Raw genomic sequence first — 27,728 nt, 5'->3', positions numbered from 1 at the left:
CGGCGACATTTACTCAAGCGAGAGGCGAGTTTGTGTATACGATGTATATGTCAGCATTGAAAAATAAGACACATTTGTGCAAATATCAAAGATTTCACGTTAAAATACAGTTTTTACGCTCTCCGTCTTACTCTCAGCATATTTTCAACTCTGACGTGTATACTTATTAGATCCAATTACATTTGAGAATGGGGTGTAACATTCTCGTGCACTGGTATGACGGCGCCAGTAGTTGTGTGGTTAGCGTGGTGGAGTAGAACAGCTTCACAACCCAGCCGGGCTGGGTTCAATTCTAGTTTAGCATCGTTTAGGATGTTTCTTGGTACATAGAATGATGATTGAATGAGAAGTCTGCTCCACATCTACAAACATTCAAAATTTATAAAAAATCTTTTGTGCCAAGAATGAAATATTTTCTGCCAACGCTAGTTTCGGTGTATAAGATAATGAAAAATGGGGGTCTACAGCTACATTGCTACATTGGTTGCGCGTTCGTTTACTAAGCGATCGATCATGAGTTGAAAACTCAGGGCTCTTAATTGACCATCTTTTTTTCGTTATATAATAACTATGGCCACGCAACAATCATCATGCATGTTCTGCTATTGGAGAAGCTCTGCTTGCAAAAAAAAAACACCGGGCTGTTGTGCTATTTATAATACAACAATGATTATATCAACTGACTCTGCTGTTCGGTCTGCTGAACAAATGAAGAACGGAAGGAATACTCTTACGCCGGTGCTGATGTGGAGCTTACGCTGTAATGGTTTTTTTTGCGCAAAACGTTGGGTAATTGTAGTGGTATATAGAAACTGTGCATCGCAGCTGCATTAGTTGCTCATTATAGACGGCGTGGGTAGCCAAGCACATAAATGCCAGAATAAACGTAAGGGAAAATAGGTTTGCTACTCATTTTCGTTAATTTAAACCATTTTCGGATTTGGGAATTGTAATGTATAGCATATTAAAACGTTGAACCGTGTCGGTCCCTAGGGACTAATAAACGGGATAATAAAAAAAAAATTTTCGGAGGTTTTACGATATGTGGCTACATTCTGGACGAACATCTGACTATTTTCTTTTTATACAATAAATATCTTTGGGAGCGGGTTTCATCACTGCTATTATTTAAATGCTCTTGATGCAGCATGAATTGAATGCATAGCAAGAACAATTCGGGACTCAATGTGTTAAACAAATCTTAGAGTTTAAATTAATATGCAGATCATCGTTGAAACGTTAAAACTATTTCATAAAAACGTGAATAGATGATCCGCGGGAGGATGAACTGTTTATTTTTTTGCATTCAATGATGCACAAATCGATTTTGGACACAATCTTTTTTTTGTGTTTGACGTAGGAAATCGTCATTGCAGATACACAATTACGAACCCTCAGTCATCCAGCTAACGACCGAACGGCAACTTGGTATTCTCGAGAAGGAATGAATAAATCATAATTTGATCAGTATCAGTTGATTCTACAAAATTACAATTTGTTAACGGCCGAACGGCAACTTGGTATTCTCGAGAAGGAATGAATAAATAATAATTTGATCAGTATCAGTTGATTCTACAAAATCACGCAAACCACCTGCTATTAACGAGAAAATTCAATAAAACAATTTCGTAGTCCTATGATGCGGTCGTACCCTGGACACAACCGCGAATTTTTTTTCCTTAAAAAAAAACCTGCAAAAAATATTTCACTGAATCGACCTTCAGTTTCTGATACTAATTATTTTGCGGAGAAGGCAGAAATTCCGTCATGACAAATAAATTTCAAACAGCATCCAGTTTTAGTAATGCAAAAAACGCTGTTTGTCGATTGTCGAATGAAAAACATGGCCAAATTCCTCAGCCGAACGCAGCTGTTGAAGTCTAAAAGTTTTATTACAACTGGCAATATGTTTGATGATGCTCGACGCAAAGTACTATTATTTTATAACCATAACGATTGGTATGAAAGATGAACTACATGACTTGTCAAATATATAAATGTGTTGACAATATTGCAGTGTTCGTAATTCTTCCGTGCACAGTCATGACTAGTTTAATAAGCTACTTTATTTTGAAGAACTCATCTTGAAGTGTTACTGCATTTCAGAATCAAAGTCTAGTGTTGTCGAGGTCTTGTATTATGCCTCTTGTGTAAATTTGTTGAAGAAATAACTGAGAATTTTTTATTGAGATTTTCATTCATTATCTTTCTCCCGATTCTCCCTCTCACCATATGCACGTTACGCATAATGATTCTGTCTTGCTTCCATAAATATCCGGAAGTGACTTCACCTGTTCCATGGAGACTCCATTTAGGTAAATAATTACGGAATTGGTAGTAAAAGGAAAAAATTAAAATAAAATATCATCAAACCCAGTCATTGTACATTATTACTGGGAAAGTTTTCAATCTGCTTGCGTTATAATTAACAAACAGGGGGAAAACTTACGCTGCTCGCAGAATGCGCTTTATTCGTGCACTCTTTCATGTACCTTCAACTGTATGCACTGGTCAGCTGTCATCAATTAATTACAAAGATTTATAAATCCCTACGATGTCGCGCATGAGTTTTCTCTCTGTGTAGATAGCTGGATACTACAACACCCAATGTGGCTCCAGAATTACTTTTTAAGTGTTTCTCATATCTATTTAAAAACTATTTAAAAACTCCATGTTTCATTCACTTAGGCGATGTTTACTTTATTTTTGAATGTCACAAGGCGCAGCAACTTCGTAGCGAGGTGCAAGGCGCAGCAAGTTTGTTTCTGTTTCGAATAGTGTCTGTTTTTTTTTTCTTCGGCCGAGCCTGAGGCTATCCTTTTTAGATTTGAATATTTGGTCAAATAATTCACCCTTTCGAATTATGCAATATGCAGATTCAGTAAAGCACAACTTACCGTGCTTTATATCGATCAGCTCTATGAGGCCCGAGGGAATATATTCCCCATGACTTGAGGCTAAAGTTATGAATCAGTAATGGGATTACACTCTGCGGCAGATTTTTTTTCAGTTTTCGCGACCGAAATCAATCGCGTTTTTTATCATAGTTGATAGATGCTAATGAAAACACATTCGTTCCATTTTATAATTTTTTGTTGCTATTATGGCTCTGATTTCATGATGTTGGTGTCAGGATTATGACGTTGAATGTTGTAGAGCAACGCAGAGAAGATTTTCAACGCCAACATTCATTTTTACATCTTTCTAATCTCACTTTTCTATACTAGTTTGGAGTCAAAATATAAAAATCTAGAATATTGAAAATTAGGGAGTTATTCGGGAGTGTGTTAGAAATCTGGAATCAAATATCTCTTCTCTGAGATTTGAAACGAATTATAGAGATGGTTGAAAATTAAATCTGAAGTCTAGTCTGGGATCCGGATCTGAGTCTGGGTCTTAAAATTCAATTTCTAACTAGGATTGGAGTCTGCAACCTCTTAGAAGTGCTCAACAAGATGTTAAATTTACTCATTTTACCCATTTTTACTTTTCAATACAATCATTATTTACCGCTAAAATACTGATTCTTTGGCAATAAACAATACAAAGAGCTCATTATTCAGCCGTTAATAAAAATTGCCACCTTTTATCAACCGAGTTCGTCTTGCAACTTTTTATGATAACAATCTAGCCTAGACTCGCGAAAGATCACCGCTTTAAATCTTGCATATCTACTCGTAGGCTCACCAACGACAGTCACGATCGCCAAGTTTGTCCGAATTGGCTATGGTCCACCCAAACCTATAAATCAAATCATGTCCAATTAAAACTCATTTGTTAACTCTCATTTGATTTCATGGCCATTTCAGATTAATTTCATGCCGGATAGCCTAGTGCATGGTGTATCTATACACACACACATCCTGATGTGTGATTGTGGAAGACTAGTGTTGAAACAAAAGACCTTCGGCACGACTTTGCTTAATTGACAGGTAATGAAAAGCAATTTCACCAATAAAAACGAGTGAGAGGGCAGAAATATCACCACCAGTCTATGAATGCGCTGGAACGGTTACCAAGGGGAGCCCGATGGGCATTGTGGAATAAATAAAAACAACCACTTCACGGTACCTACACATTGGCAGGCAGCGACGACGACGACGATCGATGATGCCGCTGAGATTGAACCGTACCAAGTCAGTTTTGAGCGCGTGGGAACCAAACGGTTCGCGCATATACACAGACTTATCTTCTTACATAATCGTCGGTCGGACACTGTTTTGTACATTAGTAGTCTCCGGCGAGTTATCTCCCGGTCTCTTCGTCTACCGTCCTGCAGTATCTATGTTCAGAGTAAGTTAGGATTAGATGGAAACCGCGACAGTAAATATAGCTTCTCCGCTATCCATTATCGTACGGAGCTGCTTTTTGTCTCGTCTCTTGTGTGGCAGGTCAGGCTACTGCTGCTAATAGCGTCGTCTTTAGTCATCGCACGAAGTTGAGTCATTGTTTTGTATTAAACAGTTTCAAATTGATTGAAGAACCTCGTGAAGCCAAATTGGTCTACGAGTTCAAGTCAACCGATCGATATTGGGATCGTGGTAAAGATGATTGGCAAAATATACAGAGTTTCAGGAAGCTACACGACTGCTATGACGCGACTTTGCGACTCGGTATGGGGACGGATCAAGTCAAACGGCTCAATAAGCAAAATTATCTAATTTCTCATGGCTGAGACAGAATGATGGGAATAGATGACACCGTTGCATGAAATTATGAGGTACAGGTTTCGAAGCACAACGTCTCTGGAGGCAACGAGAGTTGTTGCAGTAAGTGTTAGGCGGAACAGCCTAGCCAAAAGCAATCACCATGGATTGCGCCTCCAAGTCGTTCATTAAAATATTTTCCCATCCATACTATTCGCTGGCCAAACAGAGCCCCCATGTGGTCCCAGGCGAACGGGTGACGGCATATAGACAGTGTTTCGTGTATGTCTTTGCTGCTCAATGTATCGCTCAATATTCCACGGTCTAGTTGGTATCTTCTTTCGTGTATCATTTTCGCCGGTGCGCCGGTGCTGGGGATGTACATGAGGTATTGTGTAACTGCTCAATTCGTATATTTTTCCGGTTTCGATATGATTTTGTTTTTGGACTTGTTTGAAGGATTCTATTATCAATTTTTTTAATAATAATTTGGTGGTCTTGGATAGGATTGTTTAGTTTGATTCTTGGATATTGTTTGTTCGTTTGCTCCACCAGTGTTAATGGCAGATGCTGAAGGTGAATGATATATGCTCAAACAGTCCTCTGCGACCCTGGATTTGGACTCCTGCGTTTTGTATGCATAAAACAATGAAAAGTATGAATAATGTGAAAAAATAATTTCTCCATTGAAATTTACGCTTCAAACCAACGGAATACGAAGATAGATTCTTCAATGCGAATTTCAAATAGACAAAAAAAAATACCGTTCAAATCGAACGATCCGTTCTCGAATGATGCGCGAACAAACATTAGTGGCAATTGATATTGATAATTGAAGATTTGAATGATTGGTTTCAGTTTTGAAGCTATTTCTAGCAAAACTGCTATCAGATAGTGTTACAATTACATTTATACAGGCAAACTTTTTTTTGTGCGATCCTTTCTCATGAGAATTTTTTTGTGTGAAATTTATCCCTGTGCGATTTTTTCTTGTGCGGTATATGAAAAGAAGCATGTTTGACGAAGTAATGGCCCATTTAGTTTTCTTCGATGTTTTATATGCATTTCAGTGCGAAAAGAGCATATTTGTGTCCACTATATTGCGTATGACATGATTTCGACATGCAACTAAAAGCACAACACATCCACGTGCAACCGAAAAGGCAAACTATTCGTGACCAAATTTTGTAACATATTCCTCTTTTTCTCCATTGCACCTGAAAAGCCACTCCACTTGCGCGTTTTTGACGTAGGACTACGTCTTTCATATCTGTATTGGGGTGTAAGTTCAAAGTTTCGAATACAAGAGCGTTACGTTGGAGGTGCAAGGTTTTGAGTGTTAATATCTGTTTGCTGGTTAAACGAAGTGATATGATAAAATAAAATGTCCAAGAGTCATATGCTTGTTAATTATTGACCCGAAAACTTGATTCAATAAAATGTCTAAGAATTATATACTTATATTACTGATCTGCAAACGGGTTTCCATAGTTTAAAAATTGCTTCGAAAATAGCATATTGAAATCACACAAACCTGTATATAAACTGGGGCACGACCAAAATCCATTCAGTTATGATTGCGAAGTGATTAGAGAATGGTCTCGCTCGCTCGCCATAGCAGTGATTATCACTTTATTCGAAAGATAAAATGTCTAAGAGTTATACGCTTGTTATTTATTGACCCGAAAAACATGTTTCAATAGTTTAACCCTTTCAGTACGAGCGTCGTCTATAGAAGACATCCGCGCGATGAACTGTGTGCACGAGCGTCGTCTTTAGACGACATGAGAGTGATACTGCACATCGATCACACCAGCGCGATGTGCATACATTTCGGCGCAGTGCTCCGTACAGCGGTAGCACTCCGGCGGAGCACACTGCCATGCTGAAAGGGATAAAAAATGCTTTGAAGACAGACTATAACAAAAATTTGTATATAAGAAGGTGCCAGCTCAGAAATCCACTAACACGGACGAGTGACCTTCGGTTCAAATACTCTTGAAAAATAAGAACAGACCAGATGATTGTGTAGTGGATGGAGCATGTACTCGCTGACAGCCAAAACACCTCACCAATCCCGTTTCTGTTTTGCTCCCGTTCTGAACGAAACCTCTAGCGAAAAACGACGTAATGATAATAATTTTGAATCCTATCCTATTGAGAATGCAAATTGTACACAAATCTTGTATATTGTTCTCACGAGAACAAGAATGAATCATGTATCAACCATCTTCATTTGATTCAACAAAACCACGAAAACCCTTCGATTCTTTTCAATACCCAGTTCAAAAAAGCTGAATTTTATATATTTCCTTGTATTAATTCTAACTCAATACATATGCTTATCCACTCACACACTTAGAAGAAGAACGTTCTGCAAACTTTCAAAATATCCATTCATTCATTCATTGAGAATTGATTCAGATATAACTTCAAACATACTACATGGGCTGAAAAGTCCCGGGATTTTTCAACAGATGGCGCCGCTAAAAATGAACAAGATTCATTTCGAGAGGTTCATCTGTCACTAGCTTATGTGTGAAGTTTCATGACATTTCGTTCATATGTTCACAAACTGCAGTTGTTTAAGTGTCATTATCTGAGCATTCGTATAGAAAATGGAAAAAGAGGAATATCGTATGTTGATCAAACATTGTTTTGACGTAGAACTACGTCTTTCATTAGGGGGCCAAATCAGAAAACAGGTCACGTTTTTATGAAATAAAGTAAAGGAGAAAGTAAAGGTTTCCAAGGACCTTTTTGAAGGTTAGAGACGATTGAACTGAAGAAGTTTAAAGTCTCACGTGTCTTAGTTTCGGATTGAGCTGTGGACGCGACCAAATTACTGACTCGCTGATGTCTCTAGCACTGCAATAATTGCATCAAACTGACGCCATTCCATTAAGGTTCTGAGCTACACAATTGTGTGGGGAATCATCATGCTAGGCTATCTTCAGCTCACCAAGAAAATAAATGTTCTGGAATTTTGTCTGTGATTTGGTTTCACATGACGGTAGCAAAACTCTCTCCACAAAGGATGACAGCTAAGCTGATTTAGACCGGCAATATTAACAAAAAGGGTTTCTGTAGAGAAGAGCGCAAAACGGAGATGAGTGTGTACATATTTAATTGCTTCAAACCATCGATATATGAAAAAATTATTTGGGAATACCAAGTTATTCAATAAGTTATAATAAGTTATAAATTTATTGGGGTTCGCGTGCCAGTTGCAAAACTCTCTTCAACTAGGATTGCACTTATCTTGATCATGATGAAGCAGTGCTACTCTTCTCGAGGTTGTTGAGATTAACAGGAAGAGTTTATTTCGTTTATTTAGTCACCAGGAAAGTAAATGTCGTTCTGGAATTTTGTATGTGCTTTGGTTTCGCTTACCAGTAGCAAAACTTTCTCCACTAAGGATGATAACTGCGCTTATCTCGAGCATGTATTGTTCTGAGAGGACAAGAATGAATCATCAAACAATAATCGTCAAATGATTCTACAAGAAAAAAATATTTCAAGGCGATCAAACTGGTAGAATGGTTATTCCTAAAATTTCGTAGCTTTATAAAGTAATATTCGCAGTTATAAACAAGCGACTTGAACTAAACTACAGCGTAGTTCTACGTTAACAATGCGATCGTGTCTTGGACACAACCTCCTATAATTTTTTGATGGGAAGAACTCCTGACCACCAATGCAGTGGTTGACGAAATGTTGTTCCACTTCTGCTTCTTCGAGAACAATAGTTTATCTGTGGTTTAGTGAATTTAATATGAGCTGTACAAGCACCACAGATGCACCTCACTCTGGAAGACCAAAAGAGGCCACGAATCCAGAAATCGTAAAACCAGTGCATTGATTTTTTTTTGAATGATCGTAAAATGAAGTTACGCGAGTTAGCTGAAGCCGTAGGCATTTCAACAGAACGAGTGGGATACATTTTGCCCGACATTTTGAACATGAAAAAGCTATCCGCGCGATGGGTGCCGCGTTTGCTGACCATTGACCAAAAACAGTGGCGCGTTGATGATTTAACAGCCGGTTAAGCGTTGTTGAAGCGTAATCGAGTGGACTTCTTTCGACGTTTTGTGACAATGGATGAAACGTGGATCCATTACCACACTCGTGAGTTCATTAGGCAGTTTGCAGAGTGACTAATAAGCATATTTCGAAGACTACAGAAATGAAATCGAAATGTTGGAAACTCGCTATACCAAGTGTATTGCCCTCGAAGGAAACTATATTGAGGGATAAATACAGCTTTGCCCAAAAACGATTGTTTTCATGTAAAATCTCGGGACTTTTTTTCATATCACAGATATAATTCATCTTTAGTTTTTTGGAAGCTGCTGAAGATGGTTGATTCATGATTCATTTCGCCCTCGCGTGAACAATACACAAATTGACCATATGTCGTTTTTGTCAATGTATCTTTCAATCTCAACACACTATCGAACAGCCGAAGCAGAGGTTTCGTTGTAATGTTTTCCATCTTTTGAACGGAATTTCGAGCAAGCGATTCACGCTTGACTAATTTGCACAGCAGAAACCGATTTGATATTGTTGGCACCCGAAAATATATTCGTAATATTCGTTCCCATGATAACCTGGCACTTGTAGGCAACGATGTCAAATTAACTCTCAGCATTAACATGATCAACTGTTCACTGTCTAGAGAAACACTAAAACACTGATGATAATGATGTATTGAATTCCTCAAAACACTAAACTACATAAAACACTAAAATACTAAAATTGCGGAAAACAGCTTCTACAATTGCTGCACAGGCACAATTGATCGCCGCTTGCTTGTTTTAAAATGTTGAAATTAAGGGGCACAATTTGGACCAATAAAAACGTGGAATTTGGTGTAGCAGAAAATCAAACCAAATACATATTGTATTGCACAGTCCCGGATTCGTATTAAATTAGCAACTAGGAGCAACTAGGTTTGCTTGTTTCAGTCGAGCAATCTGAGACCCAAATGTTTGTTTAATTTCGTTTGTTTGTTGTTTGATAGTTAGTTCCATAAAATATATAACTTTATTCATTGTAATATATTGTGCCCAAAATCGATTGATGTAAATATCTCATAAATCTCTAAATGATTGTACCATAAGCGTTTTTCTACGTTTTTCTACGCACCCCCAATATGTTCTCGAAAGACGTAACCTTACGTCAAAACCAGCCATCTAAATCACGAATTTTTTTTCCTACTGGACATAGGTTTTGCTGTTCAAAAATGGATAGCAACGTTGAAAATGTTCGCAGAAGTAAAAAGAAAAATTAATTTTTTATTTGAACTCCCTGACTAGAGCGACATCCCTATTGGACGAATTGGTTTTTCTCGCGCATCATCAGCCATCCCAATACCGTACACTCCAAACTGTTTTCAGTATTTAGAAGTTCCCTTTTCGCTTAGCCCATCCGCTACAATGATTACAACAAGCATTCGCATCACAGTTCAGTAAACACCGTGGGCAAAAAGAGGCTTGTTGCTGCGGTTACCTCCGTTGCAATTGCGGGTGCTGGTGATGGCGGGCGGTGGTGGGCACAAGAAGATGAGGTGATGGCGCAAATCACGACCGTATCATCAGCAACACTGGAGGCGTGCATGTTGGAGGGAAGTCGGGTGATGGTCGAGGCTACAAGCGTTTGCTGATTTTGATATCCCAGAGAGATTCACATCACTGAGCAAGCTACGAACCGCGTTTTTTTCTCGCACTGTTCACTAATCATGATAGAGCCATTCGATCGAGGAAAAGAGAGTGAAATCTCAGCAAAATTGAACTGCGAGAGAAAGAGATAATGTTTGTTTTCATGCTGTATGATGAGGGGTGCGGAGGCGTGTGTCTTTTCCGCTGCAATGCCGCGTGCTACCATGTTTGTGTTCGTTCATTTGGGGAAACCTCGATGTGCATTGTGGCTCCGCGGTAATCATAGGGGCATCCCTATAGGGTCCAAAGACGTGAGAAACGACAGAGGAATCCCACGAACTAAAAGTACCGTACTTTATGCCCCCCTCCCCTTCTCAACTGCACACAGGTATCCTACTGAGAGGTGGTTCCTACTAATAGAGTATTAACAATCGTTCGAAATGAATCATCCCACTCATTCATGATTGCTTTCGGTTTTTAGGACGCTTGGGCTCGGTTTGGTTTTGTTGGAGACTTGTGTAATACAAGTGAGTTTATTGAATCATTGTGCGCCTCGTGAACCTCCAATGGATGCGCAACATGGAATAGATAGCTATACGGAAAGAGAAATTGTTTGTATACTTACTAGAGAAAGATATTCACTGAATGAAACTAGTATACATTGAAGTCAATTACTCCTATGATTGTGGGCCTCTGAGCAGATGAAAGGGTGGGTGTAAATTGGAGATGGAATGTGTTGAATCGTGCAGAACATGTAGTAGCGATGTGTGTAATTTCCAGGAAATGAGGAGTCGGCGTATGTATGTCTGCTTGGAGTCGTGGGAACGGCGATTCGCATTCGCGGAACGAACGGCGTTTGAGCTCATTAGTAAGACGGTTGTGTTTCGCTTGTTTTGCGTAAGAGGATGTAACCCATTCAACGGCGTGTTAACAGTTTGGGAATACTAGGCGTCATTTTGACCTGTATTTCCATATGCAAATATACATCACACCAGCTGTACGCGAGTGCTATTGGTTAACAGCGGAAATTAGATGGTTGATTAATTTATCAAATAATCTATTTACGACTAAAAGAGTAGGATAGAATCACCATGATTTATGATTACGGAATTACCATGATCAAGGTATTGAAAATCCGTTAACATTAAGTCTTTCAGCAATACTTTTGGAGGATTGTATCACGAGTGATCAATGCCTTGATCTTTGAGTTGACCGCTCTACAATTTTTTTTACATCACATCATGATTTTTCACCATACTAATGAAGAAAACTAGTCTTGAATCAAACCTTTATTCCTTAATGATCGATTCAGGACTACTTTTCGCGTAAGTATGGATACAATTTATTCAAACTGTGCTCCACATCAGAGTACACATACTCCGTTAAAATATATCTTGTTGAGATACCAGCTTATCTTAACGATAAATTCTTAAATGTAGGGCGCACATTGTTTGTAGACAACTTTTACACGAGCTATGACTATATTTATATAATATTTAATGTTTTATTTTTAAATTTAAGACGTGTCACCCATATATGAGTGACGGGGCGACGAACGTGTCAATTAAGATAATTTTGACTTTGAGGATCTTACTGCTTGTCGGAATATAATCAATTGTACGATGACGAGTAATCTGGAAAATGTAAACAAATGTAAATAATTAGTAGAGATGCCGCTATGGTATGAACCATGGACAATTTAATTTTTTTTTCATGTTTTACGAATGCCACTGAAGGAAATGACTTCTGCAAGATGATTACATGATTACAGGACCAGCGTGAACGTGTTAAACAGTGAAAAGGCCAGGATTCGTTTCGATTCGGTTGGAAGCAAATCACAGAATCTTCTAAACACGCCGGCTACATGTACCGGTTTTGCACCTATTCCTCGAATATGGCCGAGCATTTCAGTTCAAGTCATACTCCCAAACATCCACTCAATTAACAAGCTTACCGTCGCAAAAAATATTCAAATTGACCTCTTTTCGAATTGAATCGCATGTATTTTGTTTCAGTGATAAAAACAGTGAGGTTGTGTTGGTTGATCCAATCTCTCAATTTGTAAAGATTTTCCGCCAAACGGACGTTGGAGTTGTTCACATGATTCGTCAACATAAACCAGCACAATATCATCCGCACACACGAACAGAACAACTCGGAAGGTTATGTCCCTCAAATTGTTTACAGAACAATTTAAAAAATTTGGCCCTAGAGTGCTATCTTGAGTCACAACATAATCTATATTTCACATCATACTGTTCACATTTTGATCCTGTACAAACTGAAATCGGCGTCCCAAGAAGCTCCGGAACTATTGCATAGACCGACCTTCCACACTCAACTCACTAAGCCTTCGCTTCAAAATTTGTCTGTCACATGTATCAAATGCCTTACTCATGTTAAGGAAAAGCATTTTTTTATTTTTCATCACAGTGTCTCGACCTCAAAGAGAACAGTTTAAGTATTTGATTTAGTACGAGATCCGCATTGCTTCGATGAAATCAGCGTATTGTATCAGGATGATTTATTACCTTCTGCTTTTTTTTTTTCAATGGCAGAAGGTACATTTATTGGGCGGAAATTCAAAAATTTTCAGCCTGTAGGATTTATGAAATGTCAATTACTTCAAATGACTTCAGAACTGATGGAAAACAACGCTGCAAGATGAATTGAAGATCTGTTATTGCTGAGGTTATGGTTTCGTCTTTACAAATATTGAATATTTTTGTCTGAACTTTATCAAACTCTGTTGACGCAGATGGAGACCATCGATTATTCGTTGAACTTCAGCAACCGTCGCTGTAGTTGATTCCAAGACAGTAACAGGCGTACACCGGCGCACACAACTAAAACTGAGAAGGATGCAATAAAAGTTCTTAACTGGAAAACGTTATTGCACCCTATGTATTCTCCAGATCCGATCCCGTCAGATTATCACTTTGCCGAACATTAAGATGCCGAAAAACGGGTTGGCGAATGGTTTTCGACAAAACAAAAACAAGTTTTATTGGAAAAAAATAAACAATTTTACTGAGAGATGGGCGAAATGTGAAGAACCTACCGGGGTTACTGAAAATTCCAACTTGCACACCTGGTATATTAACATTTAAAACCAAGATTTTTCGAAACCTTGAATGTTGAATTTAATATTAGATATGTCCCTTCCTAGACGACCGGTTGCAAGCGTCGTGACATGCTTTCAACCATTTTTTTTAAATGGTTTTCATCAATTTTCCGTCAAACGCATTTGATGGCTTCGTAGGGGTTGTCCTTTTGTTAGACTTGGCCCCAAGAAAATCTATGGACGATTATGAAGGACGAGGTTGCAAAACACCATTCGAAGATTTATCTGAAGCCGTGATATGCCTTCCACGAAGATTACATATGGTCCTACGAGCCGATGGTAAGTGCTTTGCCTTGCTTCTGCATGTAATGTTCCGGACAGGGATAATATCGACGAGGCAACGAAGGAGAAAATACTGATCATTATGAAATATTTAGGTTTGAACTTATAGTCATGAATAGTAGTGCCCCGATTATCCGCGGAATCGGTGTGGATAACAAAAATCAAGAATAAAGTGATAAAATACTAAAACTGTGATGGGAACATGAAAAAATATGTTTCAGCATGAAAAGTATTTTTCAATAACACAGTAACGTCCAGATTATGTGACTATGCGTTTTATCACGTCTCGTTTATGTTTATGACACATTTTTCCGAAACATGAAATATAACATGAAAAGTTCAATTCTTCCTTAAAATATTGGTAAAAAATAGGATGAAGCAAAAAAAATACTTTTAAGGGTCCATGCCAACTCTTGTTAACAGCATTCACGGTTTTCATGGAAAATTTTCTTGCCTAGCTTACTGTAGCTAATTCTACGTATTTCTTTAGAAAGCTGCTCGTACTATTTGCATAAGTTCAGAATCAACAACTAATGTATCGTTTGAACCTAGTATATAATTGCGACGAATCTAGTTGTTTTTTTTTGTAAAAACTGCAACCGTGTATTAATATGGTAGATAACACTGCACTGCGTGTCATTGAAGGATAGGAAGCTTTAGAAAGCTGCTCGTACTATTTGCATTAGTTCAGAATCAACAACTAATGTATCGTTTGAACCTAGTATATAATTGCGACGGATCTAGTTGTTTTTTTGTTGTTAAAACTGCAACCGAGTATTATTATGGTAGATAACTGCACTGCGTGTCATTGAAGGGTAGGAATTTTCTCTGATAATAGATTAATATGAGTTTTTTCGAGCACCGTATGCAACATCTACACTGTGTTTCACAACTATAGAACCACTCCATTTTTCTGTGTTTCCAGAGATATGTAAAAAGTCGGTTGAATTGAAGTATATAGTGCATAATACAATAACTATCTTCATTTATAAGACTGGCCATTTGAACTTTATTTTTGTGTCCAGACGCGAAACATTCAAAAAACTGAAATTCCAGTATTTCATAACTTTAGAACTCTAACCCCCTACAAAATTAACGTTAATTTCGCATGTAGGTCAGCTTTAGTCCTCAATCAGTTCAAATAACACATTCGGGGAGGTTTCGACCAAGCTGCGCCATATTGTAGTGTGTATCTCGTTTTACGCAGAGGATACTCCTCGTTTAAGTTCTTCAAATCACTCATGCTGCTTGTAAGCTGCATCTACTATTCGTTCGATCACTCCTCATAAGTTTTGGACTGTGTTTTGATTTGGTAAACAAACTGACCAGTCCAGAATCTGAAGCCCCTAATCATTAAACCATGCCATGACTTTCCGGATTTTAAAAATTAATATTAAATTAACCAATTATCATGGTGTTTTTGATGCAAAAACAGAAGAAAATCATTCTGAAGTACTTTATTGCACTTCTGACTGTGCATTCGTGTTGATGAAAAGCTATCTGAACCAGGTCTTTTTGAAAACCATCAAACTGCTGCCTGTAAAGTTATGAGTTGAAAAATAACATGGCACGTTCTGTGAGTCGCTTCAGTATGAAGAAATTCTATTCAAGATGAATTTCTTTTTATCAGAGAAGTTTTCCTGAAATACTGAAACCCATGGGATTAGATTCTACATTAGTTTTTGAATCCGCAGGGATTTTGATGGTTTGGTGAAAATTTTCTCAAAAAGGCCTGGTTTATATAGCTTACCATCAACACGAATGAACAGTACTTCGGAATCATTTACTTCTGTTTATTTATCAAAAACAGTGTGATAATAAAATCCGGAAGGTCATGGCATGGTCTAATGAATAGGGGCTTCAGATTCTGGACTGGTCAGTCAAGAACTTATGAGGAGTATCCTCTGCGTTGAACGAGATACACACTACAACATGGCGCATCTTGATCGAAACAGTCCCGAATGGGCTATTTAAATTCATTTGAGAACTAATGATGACCTACGAATTTGAAACTTATTATAATTCATGTGAAAGTGGCGGTAACTTTGTAAAGAAGTGAGAGTTTTTAAATCTGGTTCTATAGACTCAAATAGTGGTACCGGAACTTGTAGAAGATAAAACATGACGCAGTGTCACATGTTATCAGTATAGAGAATGAACAATTAGAAAGGAGTGAAGATATTGATTTCAATGAATAGAATAGTGAATAGTGAATAGAGGTATCACCCGGAAATAGCAACTCTGAATTATGTGGTCGAATAACATCAGCAGAAGTTCATTCCCACAGAACGATATGAAACAATTCAAGTTATACGATCGAATACGCAGAACAATTCGAAAAATTGATATGAGAAAAGCTTTGCAACAATAATTTCGATTATGTTATATTGTGTTTCAATATGTTTAATAGAAACAAAAATCTATTTCTAAAATATCAAGTTTCCATTACTTCAAGCGAAGTTTTTTTAAGTTATATAATCGGGCCGTTACTGTAAAACATTAAACTCTCTCCCATGATCTTGAAGTCATGTAGTGATCAGTGACCAGATGTCCTATTCGGGAAAGTATATATTATAACGATGCGCGACAAACCCGTCATCAATGTTCGCATTATAGCAAATGCAAATGTGCTTTCTTTGTTGCTGGCACTTGAATTGAAATTGATTTCTTTGAAGATCGTATTTTTTGTGTGGAGTTGGAGTTCTTTGGTAAAATATGACAAGTGGAGGAAACGGTAGCATTAACAAAGCAAGCACTTTGATTGTAAGAAAATGTAAGTTTTCGATCATGGTTTTAAGGTTTTTTTTTTCGCTGAATAAACAAACTTTTCGTTTATTGGGCAGTACAGTTCTGTTCGTCTACACAAGAGGAATTATTTGGTGCAGCGAAAATGTAAGTTTGATAACAATAAATGAAATGAATTGCATTTTAGTTTTTATATGCTGTGTGGGGTAGGGATTGCATTACCGTGCCAAAATTTCAAAAACCGGTTATTCGGTAATGAAAATTTCTGTAAATTACCGGTTAAAACAAACTTTAAAAAAAACATTTACTTGAAGTAACGGCTTTTATTGATAATCATTAGAAAGACTTAGTTTGTTAGTTTGTTGGTTAAAGTAATACTTAAGGACACAAATAATGCTAATTTTGTCGTCTTCTAATCTAGATAGGATCTCATTAACAAAATTTCCAGAAGAGGAAAACGCACATTCAGAGTTCAATGATGTTAGGCATACAATATGAAGAGCATCGATTACCATTGGCATGTATTAGCCTCTGATGCCCTGTGTACAAAAACTCTTGTCTGAGGGTTTTCATCAATCCGTTTATATATGATGAGCTTGAGCTGGACGTTGATTGCCGCAATCTCGTTCAAGTTTTTCCTGATGCTCAACTCTGCCCATGTTTGCATAGAAGACGTAATCACCAACACCATTAGTGTTGGGAAAACTGAAAATAATAATTATATGAGCAATGTTTCAATGGTTTCTTATATTCATCTATTAGGAAACACTAAGTAGTAATATACTATGACAGGCATGTTTGGACTCTACAAAGAATGTGATTCACATGTAGATTTAGCTTATAGCACATAATACTGACAATTGTTGATTTTCGAACGATTTATGAAAGCTGTATGCAACTGTATGGTGATTTTTCGGAAACGTTTTTTTTCAAAATTGCTCAAATGTTTTCGAATAAAAAATGTTTGTTTGCATGTTGAGCAAACGTAATACGTAGCGTGGAATGCAAAATGGCGAAAAAGTCGATTTTGCTCATTTTGTCGTTTACGTCTCCTATACAAACATGGGTAGTAACTGTTCTGCAGGTTCTGCATCTTCCAGTGGATTTTTCCCTCCCGTTGTCCAGTTACTGAATCAATACCATAATCCTCAAAATTTCATCATATCACGAATTTTTTCAAGCGCCTGCTTGATCAATGCAGTCCGTGACATTTGATAGAAGACGCCGTAGTCATCATTAATTCCGAAGTCATCATAACAAATCTGCATATACGAATTTTTTTTTGCAATCCTTTCAAACAGGGCTTCAACTGCTTCGAAATTTCTGATGGTTGTTCCGATAGCTGTTCTAGCATAAATTGCAATCTGACGTCAACTTCATAAAGGGCGCAGTTCTTCCAGCATAGCAGTTCAACAGCGACCAAAACTGGTTCGAGAGCATCAACCATTTTTTTTATCGCTGTTAGTTCTTCATTGCTAAAGCTTATCCTGTATTTCGTTTTCAGAACGAGCAGCGATTTATTTCGAACTGAGGTTCGGAAGTGGTAGAATCGGCTCAACATTGCCAGCTGTGTTTTCTCGATCTTATTTTGATTCTCGAGTAATATTTCGTAGCAGCATAAAGGCAAATATTTTTTATGATGTAAAAATTAAAATTACCGAAATTATCGGTTATTAATTGTAAAATTACCGGTAATTCGGTAATGAAAAATGCTCCGGTATTACCGGTAAAACCGGTTAACAATCCTTAGTATGGGGTGATATGGAAACGTTTTTATCGGGTGAACTTCAGCAAAAAGAGGGTCGACAAATTTGCCAAGAGGTACTTGGCGTGGCAGGCGATCTGTGGGTGCGGCAAATTCTACAAGCCGTACGGTTCCGACCGGCACCATCAACGAACAAATATATATAGAAGAATGATTCCAGGAGCATCCGTTTCCCTTCTTCCGGTCCCACGAAGGTGACACTCTGTTTTGGCCGGATCTAACAGTTTGGCTCAAAAGTTTAAGAGGTAACACAGTTTGTTTTGCAAAATTCAATTTTATTATTCAACATAATTGCCTTCGAAGGCGATACAGCGATTATAGCGATCTTGCAACTTTTCGATACCATTTTTATAGTACTCTTTCGGTTTTTCCTCAAAATAGGCCTCAGTTTCGGTAATCACTTCATCATCAGCCTTAAATTTCTTGTCAGCGAGCATTTTCTTCAGGGCTGCGAACAGAAAATAGTAGTGGAGAATACGGTGGATGCGGAAGCAATTCGAAGCCCAATTCGTGCAATTTTGCCATCGGATTCGAATTTTGGATTTTTCCATTTTTTTCACAATAACAAAAGTTGCTTCACTCTCAATGCTGTAACTCACGAACCAATTGACCGATTGCTGTCAAATTTTGACACGTATCCATTGAGAGATGGTGCTTTGTGATTGTCAAGTAGATTTTTGCAAGAGGCGCCATCTAAACGTCAACCTTATGAACTTTTCAGTCGAACTGTAAGAGTAAGTCCAAGATGCTAGTTTGTCAAGCAATGAAAAAATCTGGAACCTCTAAGGTAAATCATGTAGGTTTGTCCAGTCGAAATATGCTCTTGGTTTGTCCAATTTGTTGAATGCACTAGTTCAGCGTACCTGTGTCAAATCAGATATTCAAATGTTTCAAAACAGAATATTTTTACGGATTCACGTGTTTTAGAGGTAGGTGGGAGCCCTTCATTTGAGCTGATTTTTATAAACCGCCAGATGATTATTTGGTACGTATTCAAACATCTTCTGGATTATAACACTTATCAATATAGTAAACATCATGTTTGCACACCATTTGTATCAGATTTATGTATCTAAATCATGTAATTAATGCATCTCGATTACCTCAATTCTGATCATTGTTTGTCCGATGCGATGATGTTGGTTTATTCACATGGTTACCATGGCAACCGATTAGAACGCTGCAATTTGTTTATTTTGTTTTGTTGTCCTTCGCGTGAAGCACAAATAAAGTTTCCCTGTGTTGAGTGGTGTTCACCTTTAAAATGCTCAAGAAAAGGCAATATTCTGAAGAGTTTTTTCATTCTAAAATGGTGATTTCAAAAACCGGACAAACCACGATCATTTTCGGAAAAAAACATGATCAGAGGTGGACAAACCAAGATCATTATTTCTCTTCGCAGGAGATCGTTAAAAAACATAAACATTTGGGTAATTTTAACGCTTTATGGTATTATTAGTAACTAGAGACTTGAGGCTTTTCAACAAACCCAAACTAGTCTCGATTATATGTGATTTTTCATTTTCTAAAGCATAATCGTCGTGATCAACCATCTTCCGAAATACCGACATTTATCCGCACTGTTTCACATAGTCCGAAACTGACGAGGTGAGATGTAAGATGATTGAAACAGTAGCGGAAGCCGCTCATGTGTGAGAGATAAATATCTTGTGCTGTGGGAGAAAGCACTCGCCGTCATGCGAGAGGCCAATCAATAGTTGATGACTTAATGCTGCTAATCCCCGGAAAATGTGGTCGGATGGAAGTACCACCAATGCAAGTTTGGTTTCCATTTTTAGTGGGAAGCGAGCAAACATTTTCAATTTGTTGAATTTCGGCACGCTGTGTGTAAGATTTATATTGGAAATTTCTCCGCAGCTTTTGCTTTTATTGATAGTGGATTTGAATAATGTCGAGTTAGACCTCTCATCTCCTGGAATACTGATCAATTATTAAGCGGCCCAATCGGTTCGCTTCGAATTGATTGGCTATCAATCAATAAATACAACTGAAACCGACCCAATTTTATCAAGCCTAACGTCACGAACTGTGGGAAACCACAGTTCTGCCAAGCGGCAAAGTTTAATAAGTTTTTATAATCTTTTGTTTCTAACCCGTGGGAAGTCGAACTTCTCCATCAGGTCCGCAATCCACTCGTCGTGCCTTGTCTAAATTATTCCACCAGACTATAATTTTTCAATGTCTGTTAAGGAATCTACAACTTCAGCCCAACCATTTCGCCACAGTAAGGAAGATTCGATGACCCTCGGCCTTTGGAATATGCCATCGTTAAGTATACGGTGTGGGTAGAGAAATTAAAACCATTCCTATGCATAGAAAATTGCACACGGTCGGTACCGATCCACGGCTGCTGTGGCGTACAATCATGGAAGATCATCCAGTGGTGGCCGATTGTCGCCCGTTGTTCCTCTTCTGGCCCATCTTTGTTGGGCGGATTGGGAGTTTCAACATGAAAACATACATGATCCTCAAATGTTCACACGACTCTTTGAACTTGTGCATTCTTTCTCCACTCTTTCTTCTTTGGCGAGATGGACACGGTCTGTTTCGCGAGAGTATTCTCCAGAAACAGAAATTGAATCTACAGCGGGGGGTTGTGTGGGGGGTCTGCATCACCGTGGAAGGTGCCGATTGTCGCGATCTATGTGGGGAAGCATTCGCGTTCGCAATTCGTCTGGTTTTTTTTTCTTGCTTCTAATGCCAAGTTTTGCGTACATCTCCCGTGCGAGAGCACGACGGGAAAGGTAAAACAGGAGACACAGAAAGATGGGACAAAAGGAGCTGCCGAGGGAAAAAGAGCAGATGGAAACATTGAGAGTAGCAGCAGCATATGCACGCAGCCGGCCTCCTGTCGTATACATAAGCAACCGTGTACCGGTGCTATGGGAGTAAGCGAGAAAGAACGATTGGCAACATAATGCTGTTTCGGTGGGCCGCGAGTCGAAATACGCAGGAGAAGTTCACTACGATCATTAGTTCTGAGCAAGCCGTCCATCGACGAAGACGTGTTCTCTCGTATTCACATCGGGGAAGTAGTTCGGGGTTTAGGTTTTATCCTTGCATTGCATTGAACTTTGTTGAATTGAGCAGCTGATCTATAAGGAGATCAGTTCAGTTCGGGGAAATAGTGATTGTGCGTTGATAACAATTTCGTAAAGTTATATTATTCAGTGCACAAACGTTTAAAGGCTTAGTGCCGTGAGAAAAGTCAGTTGAAAAAGTGTGGGAACCTACTGTGGATGATCAATAAAACAAGAAACGATTTCTCGTCATAAATACACAAACAACCACGCGCGGTAAGAAAGGAGTACGCGCGGAGCAAAAAACGTGAAGAAAGAGTTAAAAGAAAGCAGTTGAAAAACAAAACATAAGACGGACGATCGGCCTGGGAAAAAGAAACTGTTATGTGTGATTAATTCAGTCGCGAGTTTTCGAACGTGTACGACGGTACTTGGCTGATTTTGGATTTTTCGGTGGTGCTAAAGCTTTCGAACACTAGTGATCCTATGGGTGTACTGAACGTGATCGGTCACGGTGCCGGTGCAGCAGTCGAGTGCCAACCGAAGTGCAAGAAGAGCGATAACATTTTTTCGCCCATCAAGAACAAGATGAAGGTCCTCAAGAAAATCAAGAAACGGATGGGACTAGGTTAGTATCAGTGGATGTATGGATCTAAAAGATGTTCAACAATTAGAGGAAAGCTAAGCCTCAGGATTGCGACACTGTAATCTCCCGCGAGAACAGCAGCTGCAGTTTTCCCCCTGTGCTAGGTGAACTGCATTCAACGGCTTCTGGGAGTGTAACGAATTTTTTCCGACTGTTAGCCAGAGTATTTGCCCCCTTTATAATACGCGTTCTAGTTCGTTAACTGTCTGGCCGTTGGAACGGGTGAAATTTGAGCGAGGGGAAGTTTTTTTTCCTCATATGTACCTTTCATTCATACTTATCGAAGCGTGTAGTTCCCCTTTACTGGGTACTCGCTCAATAGTAACGCTCTTTCCCGTTGGAGTCAGTTACACAGCATAATAGGGTACATGAAGTGCGAAAAGTGAACGTTAAAACAATGCCAAACAGGAAGGTCTGAAGTAATCTCAGATTTTTGAGTCCAACGTTACAATATTTTCTTCTGTTCAGACGCTTCACTTCGGAGGAACTGTGCTACCCCATTACGAGCTTCCTGCCCCGACCGGACGTTAAAGTATGTTACGCTTCCATGGGTCGAGCTAAAAGAACGACCCGACCGGCATTCCTGTGCCGGTGCCAATCAGCGGTAGACGCAATTCATTTAATTCCTGTGCAAACTCCCAGCGTCCAGTCATCCATCGCCGCCGTTACCTCGCCGCTGAATTATAATAATACCAAATAATTAATTCCTTCATGCGATCATATTAAACTGTCTTCAATTTATTTTCTTTCCCCGTTTCGCTCGTCTGTCCCTGCTTCACATCAAACTTTTATTGCATTTCTTCAAACTTGAAATCTCCAATGTGTGTTCACCTCAAGCTACGGCTCTTCGCAACCAGTTCTGCCGGGCACATTTATAACTGTGGGAATCGCCACTCGCGCCACCGTGTAGTTAGCTGATTAATATTCCGTCTCCGAATGCAGTTCTTGTACTACGATGGGAACTTGAACCGCATCTCCGGCGAAATGTCACACGCGCACTCACGGCGACCTCCCGGCGGCGGGGATGTTGCGAAAAAGCGTGGAACGCGCGTTCGTAGCCTAAATACGGGAAGGCAGGCAAGTCGTGAGTTGCGCTTTTCCTAATCGAATCGTTTTGTGTTTTCTTCGCTTGGTTCAATAGCAACCGTACACTTTCTCCCACGATCGACGCTTGGCTGGAAACATCATCGGCGCGGCAGATGTTTCGTTTTCTTGCAACATTTAGTAACGGTTTTTTCTGTCACCTCGATGAAACTGCGTTCCTTTTTCCTTTCCTCCCTTCGGTATCTTTCAAGGATTTCAACCCCTATATTTGAGGGAAGAACATACAGCTGTCCGTCTCGAAAGCAAGGAAGAGGGGAAGAACGCTAGAAAGAGTCCAATTCTACAAATCCATACGCCTATTTTCTCGAATGTTGTGTTTCTGCATCCCTTTTGTAATCGAACAACGCGGCTTTTCGTTCCTACCACTCGGTTTCGGCTATTTACATTTTCAATCAATACAACTGTCTCTGTTCTCGGATGCGAATAGATACCCCGCAGAAACCTCCAGAGATTTTTGACGTAATAATATTGCGAGGGTGTCGTTGTCTTAAAACTTCTCGCTAGCGGGGGTGTTTTTGCAAAACTTTGCACAGATGTGTTTGATTAACCGGGCCCTCTTGGGGGATCTTGTTTGATCAAACAACTTCACGACAGATTCCGACCAGTGAGAGCGGGAGATTCCTATCGGCGGTCTCTTAAAGGAAATTATTTCCTACGACGGAAACTACTGAGACACACATTAATGCCTAATTGATTGTGCGTCCCTCCGGCGGAAAGAAACGGTTTCTCGCATTAAGCACGTGTGATGTACATACCGCAAGAATTAAACGAAAAAATAAGGGGAACGACGCTTGAAGCGCACTTGAGTCGTACGTGCTCAATCGTCGTCATCTCCAGCAACGACCGGATGTCAAAAACTTAAGATGAAGGGAAACTATCCGGAGAAGCATATGAGTGGAAAGGAAATCGGAAATAGCGTTTCCGATCTCTCTTAGTTTTTCTTTATTGCTTTTGTTTCTGTGCGTGTTTGCGTTCAGCGTTGCATATGTTTCCAGTATTGAGATTGATCACCTGCTCGACATTTGAGACTAATGGTTTACTTTCTTTTCTGCCTCTGTTTACAGCTCCCCGCAGTGCGTCGTCCTGTCCTGGTCCAAACAATCTGCCACCGCTTCTGTTCCACAACGTGCATGGTGATAATATTCGAATTTCACGCGATGGATCCGTAGCTCGGCGGTACGAGTCATTCTGCAAGGGAGTTACATTCAGCGCTAGGCCAGTTCGTGTCAACGAGCGGGTGTGTGTTAAGTTCCTTGATATCTCAAATAACTGGAGCGGAGTGATCCGATTCGGATTCACCTGCAATGATCCAGCCAGCCTCCGTGGCAATCTACCCAAGTATGCCTGTCCTGATCTGACGAACAAGCCAGGCTTCTGGGCGAAGGCACTCAATGAACGTTACTGCTATCGCAACAACGTTCTGTTTTACTACGTCACACCTTCGGGAGATGTTCACTTCGGCATTAACGGCGAGGAGAAGGGAGTGTTCATCACCGATGTTGATGCCCGTGGCCCCTTGTGGGCTGTGATTGATGTGTATGGAAATTCTACAGCCATCGAGTTCCTAGATTCGCGCATTTACATGTTCCAACAGCAGCAACAGCAACATCAGCAACCACAAACCGCACAAAGCCAATCTTGTGGTCGTCGCTCGGCCGATCAGGAAATCGTACCTCACATGGAATCGCTCAGCATCAATCAACGTAACCAGCAGCTGTTGGAAGAACGTCCTGCTCCGGCCAACACCGTAGCTAACTCCGCAGCCAGCATGCGGTACAACAGTCCAGCACCTGGACTTCTACCTCTTCCATTCCATCCAGTGCGTGGCCGAAACATAAAATTCTCGACTGACCGCACGGTCGCCACACGCACAGAAAGCGAATTCTGTCAGGGCTACATTTTCAGTCCCCGGCCAATTAAAATCGGCGAACGGCTAATCATTCAAATTCTCAAAACTGACAACATGTTCGTTGGATCACTGGCCCTCGGTCTCACATCCTGTGATCCTGCCACCTTGCAACTAACCGATTTGCCCGATGATTCCGATCTTCTTCTCGATCGTCCCGAGTATTGGGTAGTGAGCAAGGATGTCGCTTCTACGCTGGTTCGTGGCGATGAACTCTGCTTCTCTATTTCCGTCAACGGCGAGGTTTCCGTCAGCAAGAACGGTGGAGCTCCATCTGTGATCATGCACATCGACCAAAGTTTACAGCTGTGGGCGTTTCTGGATGTCTACGGATCGACGCAAAGTGTTCGCTTGTTTAGTCACTCTATTCCTGCACCGATGGCTGCTGCTTCCTGCTCAGCTCTGTATGATCCTCGTCCGCTTGCCTCTTCTGCCAGCCAACGTAGTCTACAGGTGCAACAGTCCGCGCAACCCCAACCATCCCAAGCTATACGATCGGATATGATCCAAATAAATCCAGGAGGCACGGTTCTGGTAGTGAATTTGCCACCAACAGAAGTAATTTCCTCTGCTGCCTCGCAACCATCTGTCCAACAAGCTCAGGCCACAATTGTGTCACGCGGTCTACAAAATTCTGCATCAACGCTATCTGTACCCTTGTCGACACTCTCGCTTTCCTCGCATACTGGTTCCACTGGAACCGGTGAAATGGCGCCCGCATACAATTATTCTGAGGTAAGCATCACACTTACTTTTCACTCCTCAATTGAACCACCCTAAACAATAAAACCCCAAAACAACAGTAAGACAACAATCATCTAATCCACGCTTTTTCTCCATTTCCACTTTCAGCCTCTACCTGTCTTCAATAACGCAACCAACTACAACACGCTGGCGGCCGCCGGAACGAATGCATGCAGTGGTGGTAACGCCGGCTCCAATGTGGCTCCGGCTCTCGCCACCGGGATCGGTGCTCCAATCTACAGCTCTACCGGCGTTGACTGCACCATTTGCTTCGAGAAACCGATCGACTCGGTGCTGTACATGTGCGGTCATATGTGCATGTGTTATGACTGTGCGATCAAGCAGTGGCGTGGGATCGGTGGCGGACACTGTCCGCTGTGCCGGGCCGTTATTCGGGACGTGATTCGTACCTACAAATCTTAATTCCGGAGGCGCGTAAGCAATTGGAGGCAGTCAGTTCCAGTTACGATACCAAAAGCAAATTGAAATGTGATTTTATTTCCCAAAAAAAAAAAAGTAACGAAACCTATGGGCATCGAATAGAGAAGAAAACAATTTTGGAAACATTCTGGTCAAATTTACACTTATATTTTATGCAAGTAAACTATAAAGTAGTCAAAATTTTAGTCGAGAGAGGTTCGTCGGTCAGGCAACAGCAACAGTTCGGGCATTTGTTGGTTTATTCTACGCTGTGCGCTAGAAGGCAGTCAAATTGTTTAGGAATTGTTACAACGGCGGCATTTAGTTCCACTTTTTTTCAAAGTCGCTGACGAATGCATTATCTAGTGTGTAAGATAGTAGAAGTAATTAATTGATGATGACACCAAAAATAACTGAAGTTCGCGGGAACATAAGGAAAGCAAAAAAGGTAGAACAATGAGCAAATGGCCAAATAATCATCACTTCCCAATGGAACGTTGAGTGCGAGCGAGCCGAAATGCAAACGAGTGAGAACAATGGATGGACACAGACTCATAATTAGATTTTCAGCGTTTTTGATTTGTATCATTCCTTTCCGGCAACATCGTAATTTCCCATTAATGATCAGCTGGATATGTGAAATGGTCAACATGAATATTAAGGCATAATTTACAAAATTAGTACTTTCTAGTCAAGAAAAATTGAATATTATTGAAGCGAGCGATAACCCCAAAGGAATATTTAACTAAGAAAGGGAACCTTTTTTTTGCAAATAAATTATTAACTTGCGTCCGTTTTTTTTACGATTTTCCTAACATCGTGTACTAAGGCCCTATATCCTTTTGTATAGCATATGTACATATATAAATATTTAGAACTTAATTAATAGTTGTTTTTCCAAAGGCAAACAATGATTCAAAGTGTGACTCTTTAACAATTTGATTGAACGATTGACGGATGCTGTGTGAGAGCGAGAGAACAATACTTATAAAACTAAAACAAGGAAAAGGAAAACAAACGAGTTGACACTTCTATTAATTTATTGTTATTCAACCATTTACAAGTAGGCCAAGCAAACATCATATTTTTGAAGTTAGCCAAATGAAGAAAATAAGAAAAAAATACAACTCATTGTGCTAAAATTTAACAAGCGTCTACCAATTATGGAAGATATCACATTTCTGTCACCCACGATGCACGTTTCTTCGTCACTTCAGAACCAGCGTTTTGTGCACCATGGAAAATAAATTTTTGTATGCAAAGGTAAGGTAGATGCAATGTAATGATTTCTAATTAATTATGGGTGTGCTTCATTTTAGGCTTCTGTGCGAGATGGGACCAATCTTGGTTACAGCGGTGAAATAATTCATTACTGAATCACGATTCAAAGGAATGCAGGTCTATTCCTCCACAATGATTAATTAGAAGAACACGACATGATAAATATAAGGTAGGTAAGGCTATTTTGACAAAGAAAACATTTCTTACCCCCAAGACAATGCACTGGTGCACATGTGCGGTGTTTCATTTCATTTACAGTGTCGGACAAAACATAAAGACCTCTGCTCAAGCAAAAAAAAGAAAGTGACAAAACTTTGAGAAAAAATAATCCATTCAATATATGAATATAAATATATCAATATAT

At 39.6% G+C, this 27,728-nt stretch overlaps 1 protein-coding gene across 2 annotated transcripts in view; it reads left to right on the top strand.

The window, feature by feature from the left end:
- The window catches only part of LOC129778136 (protein neuralized), an 88,036-nt gene extending 60,824 nt beyond the window's left edge, over positions 1 to 27,212 (top strand). Inside the window, exons 1-3 of one of the 2 annotated variants that reach the window (XM_055784866.1) lie at positions 21,220 to 21,891; positions 24,078 to 25,654; positions 25,772 to 27,212. In XM_055784866.1, coding sequence (XP_055640841.1) covers positions 21,750 to 21,891; positions 24,078 to 25,654; positions 25,772 to 26,086 — 2,034 coding nt within the window. In that variant the 5' untranslated portion in view covers positions 21,220 to 21,749 and the 3' untranslated portion in view covers positions 26,087 to 27,212. Of the gene's footprint in view, positions 1 to 21,219; positions 21,892 to 24,077; positions 25,655 to 25,771 lie in introns of those variants that run through there. The other variant, XM_055784867.1, reaches the window with a different exon arrangement.
- Positions 27,213 to 27,728: the final 516 nt, after the last annotated feature.

This window comes from Toxorhynchites rutilus, chromosome 3, assembly GCF_029784135.1.
Source record: "Toxorhynchites rutilus septentrionalis strain SRP chromosome 3, ASM2978413v1, whole genome shotgun sequence".
Taxonomy (NCBI): Eukaryota; Metazoa; Arthropoda; class Insecta; order Diptera; family Culicidae; genus Toxorhynchites; species Toxorhynchites rutilus.
This window is presented reverse-complemented; position numbering and strand designations above follow the sequence as displayed.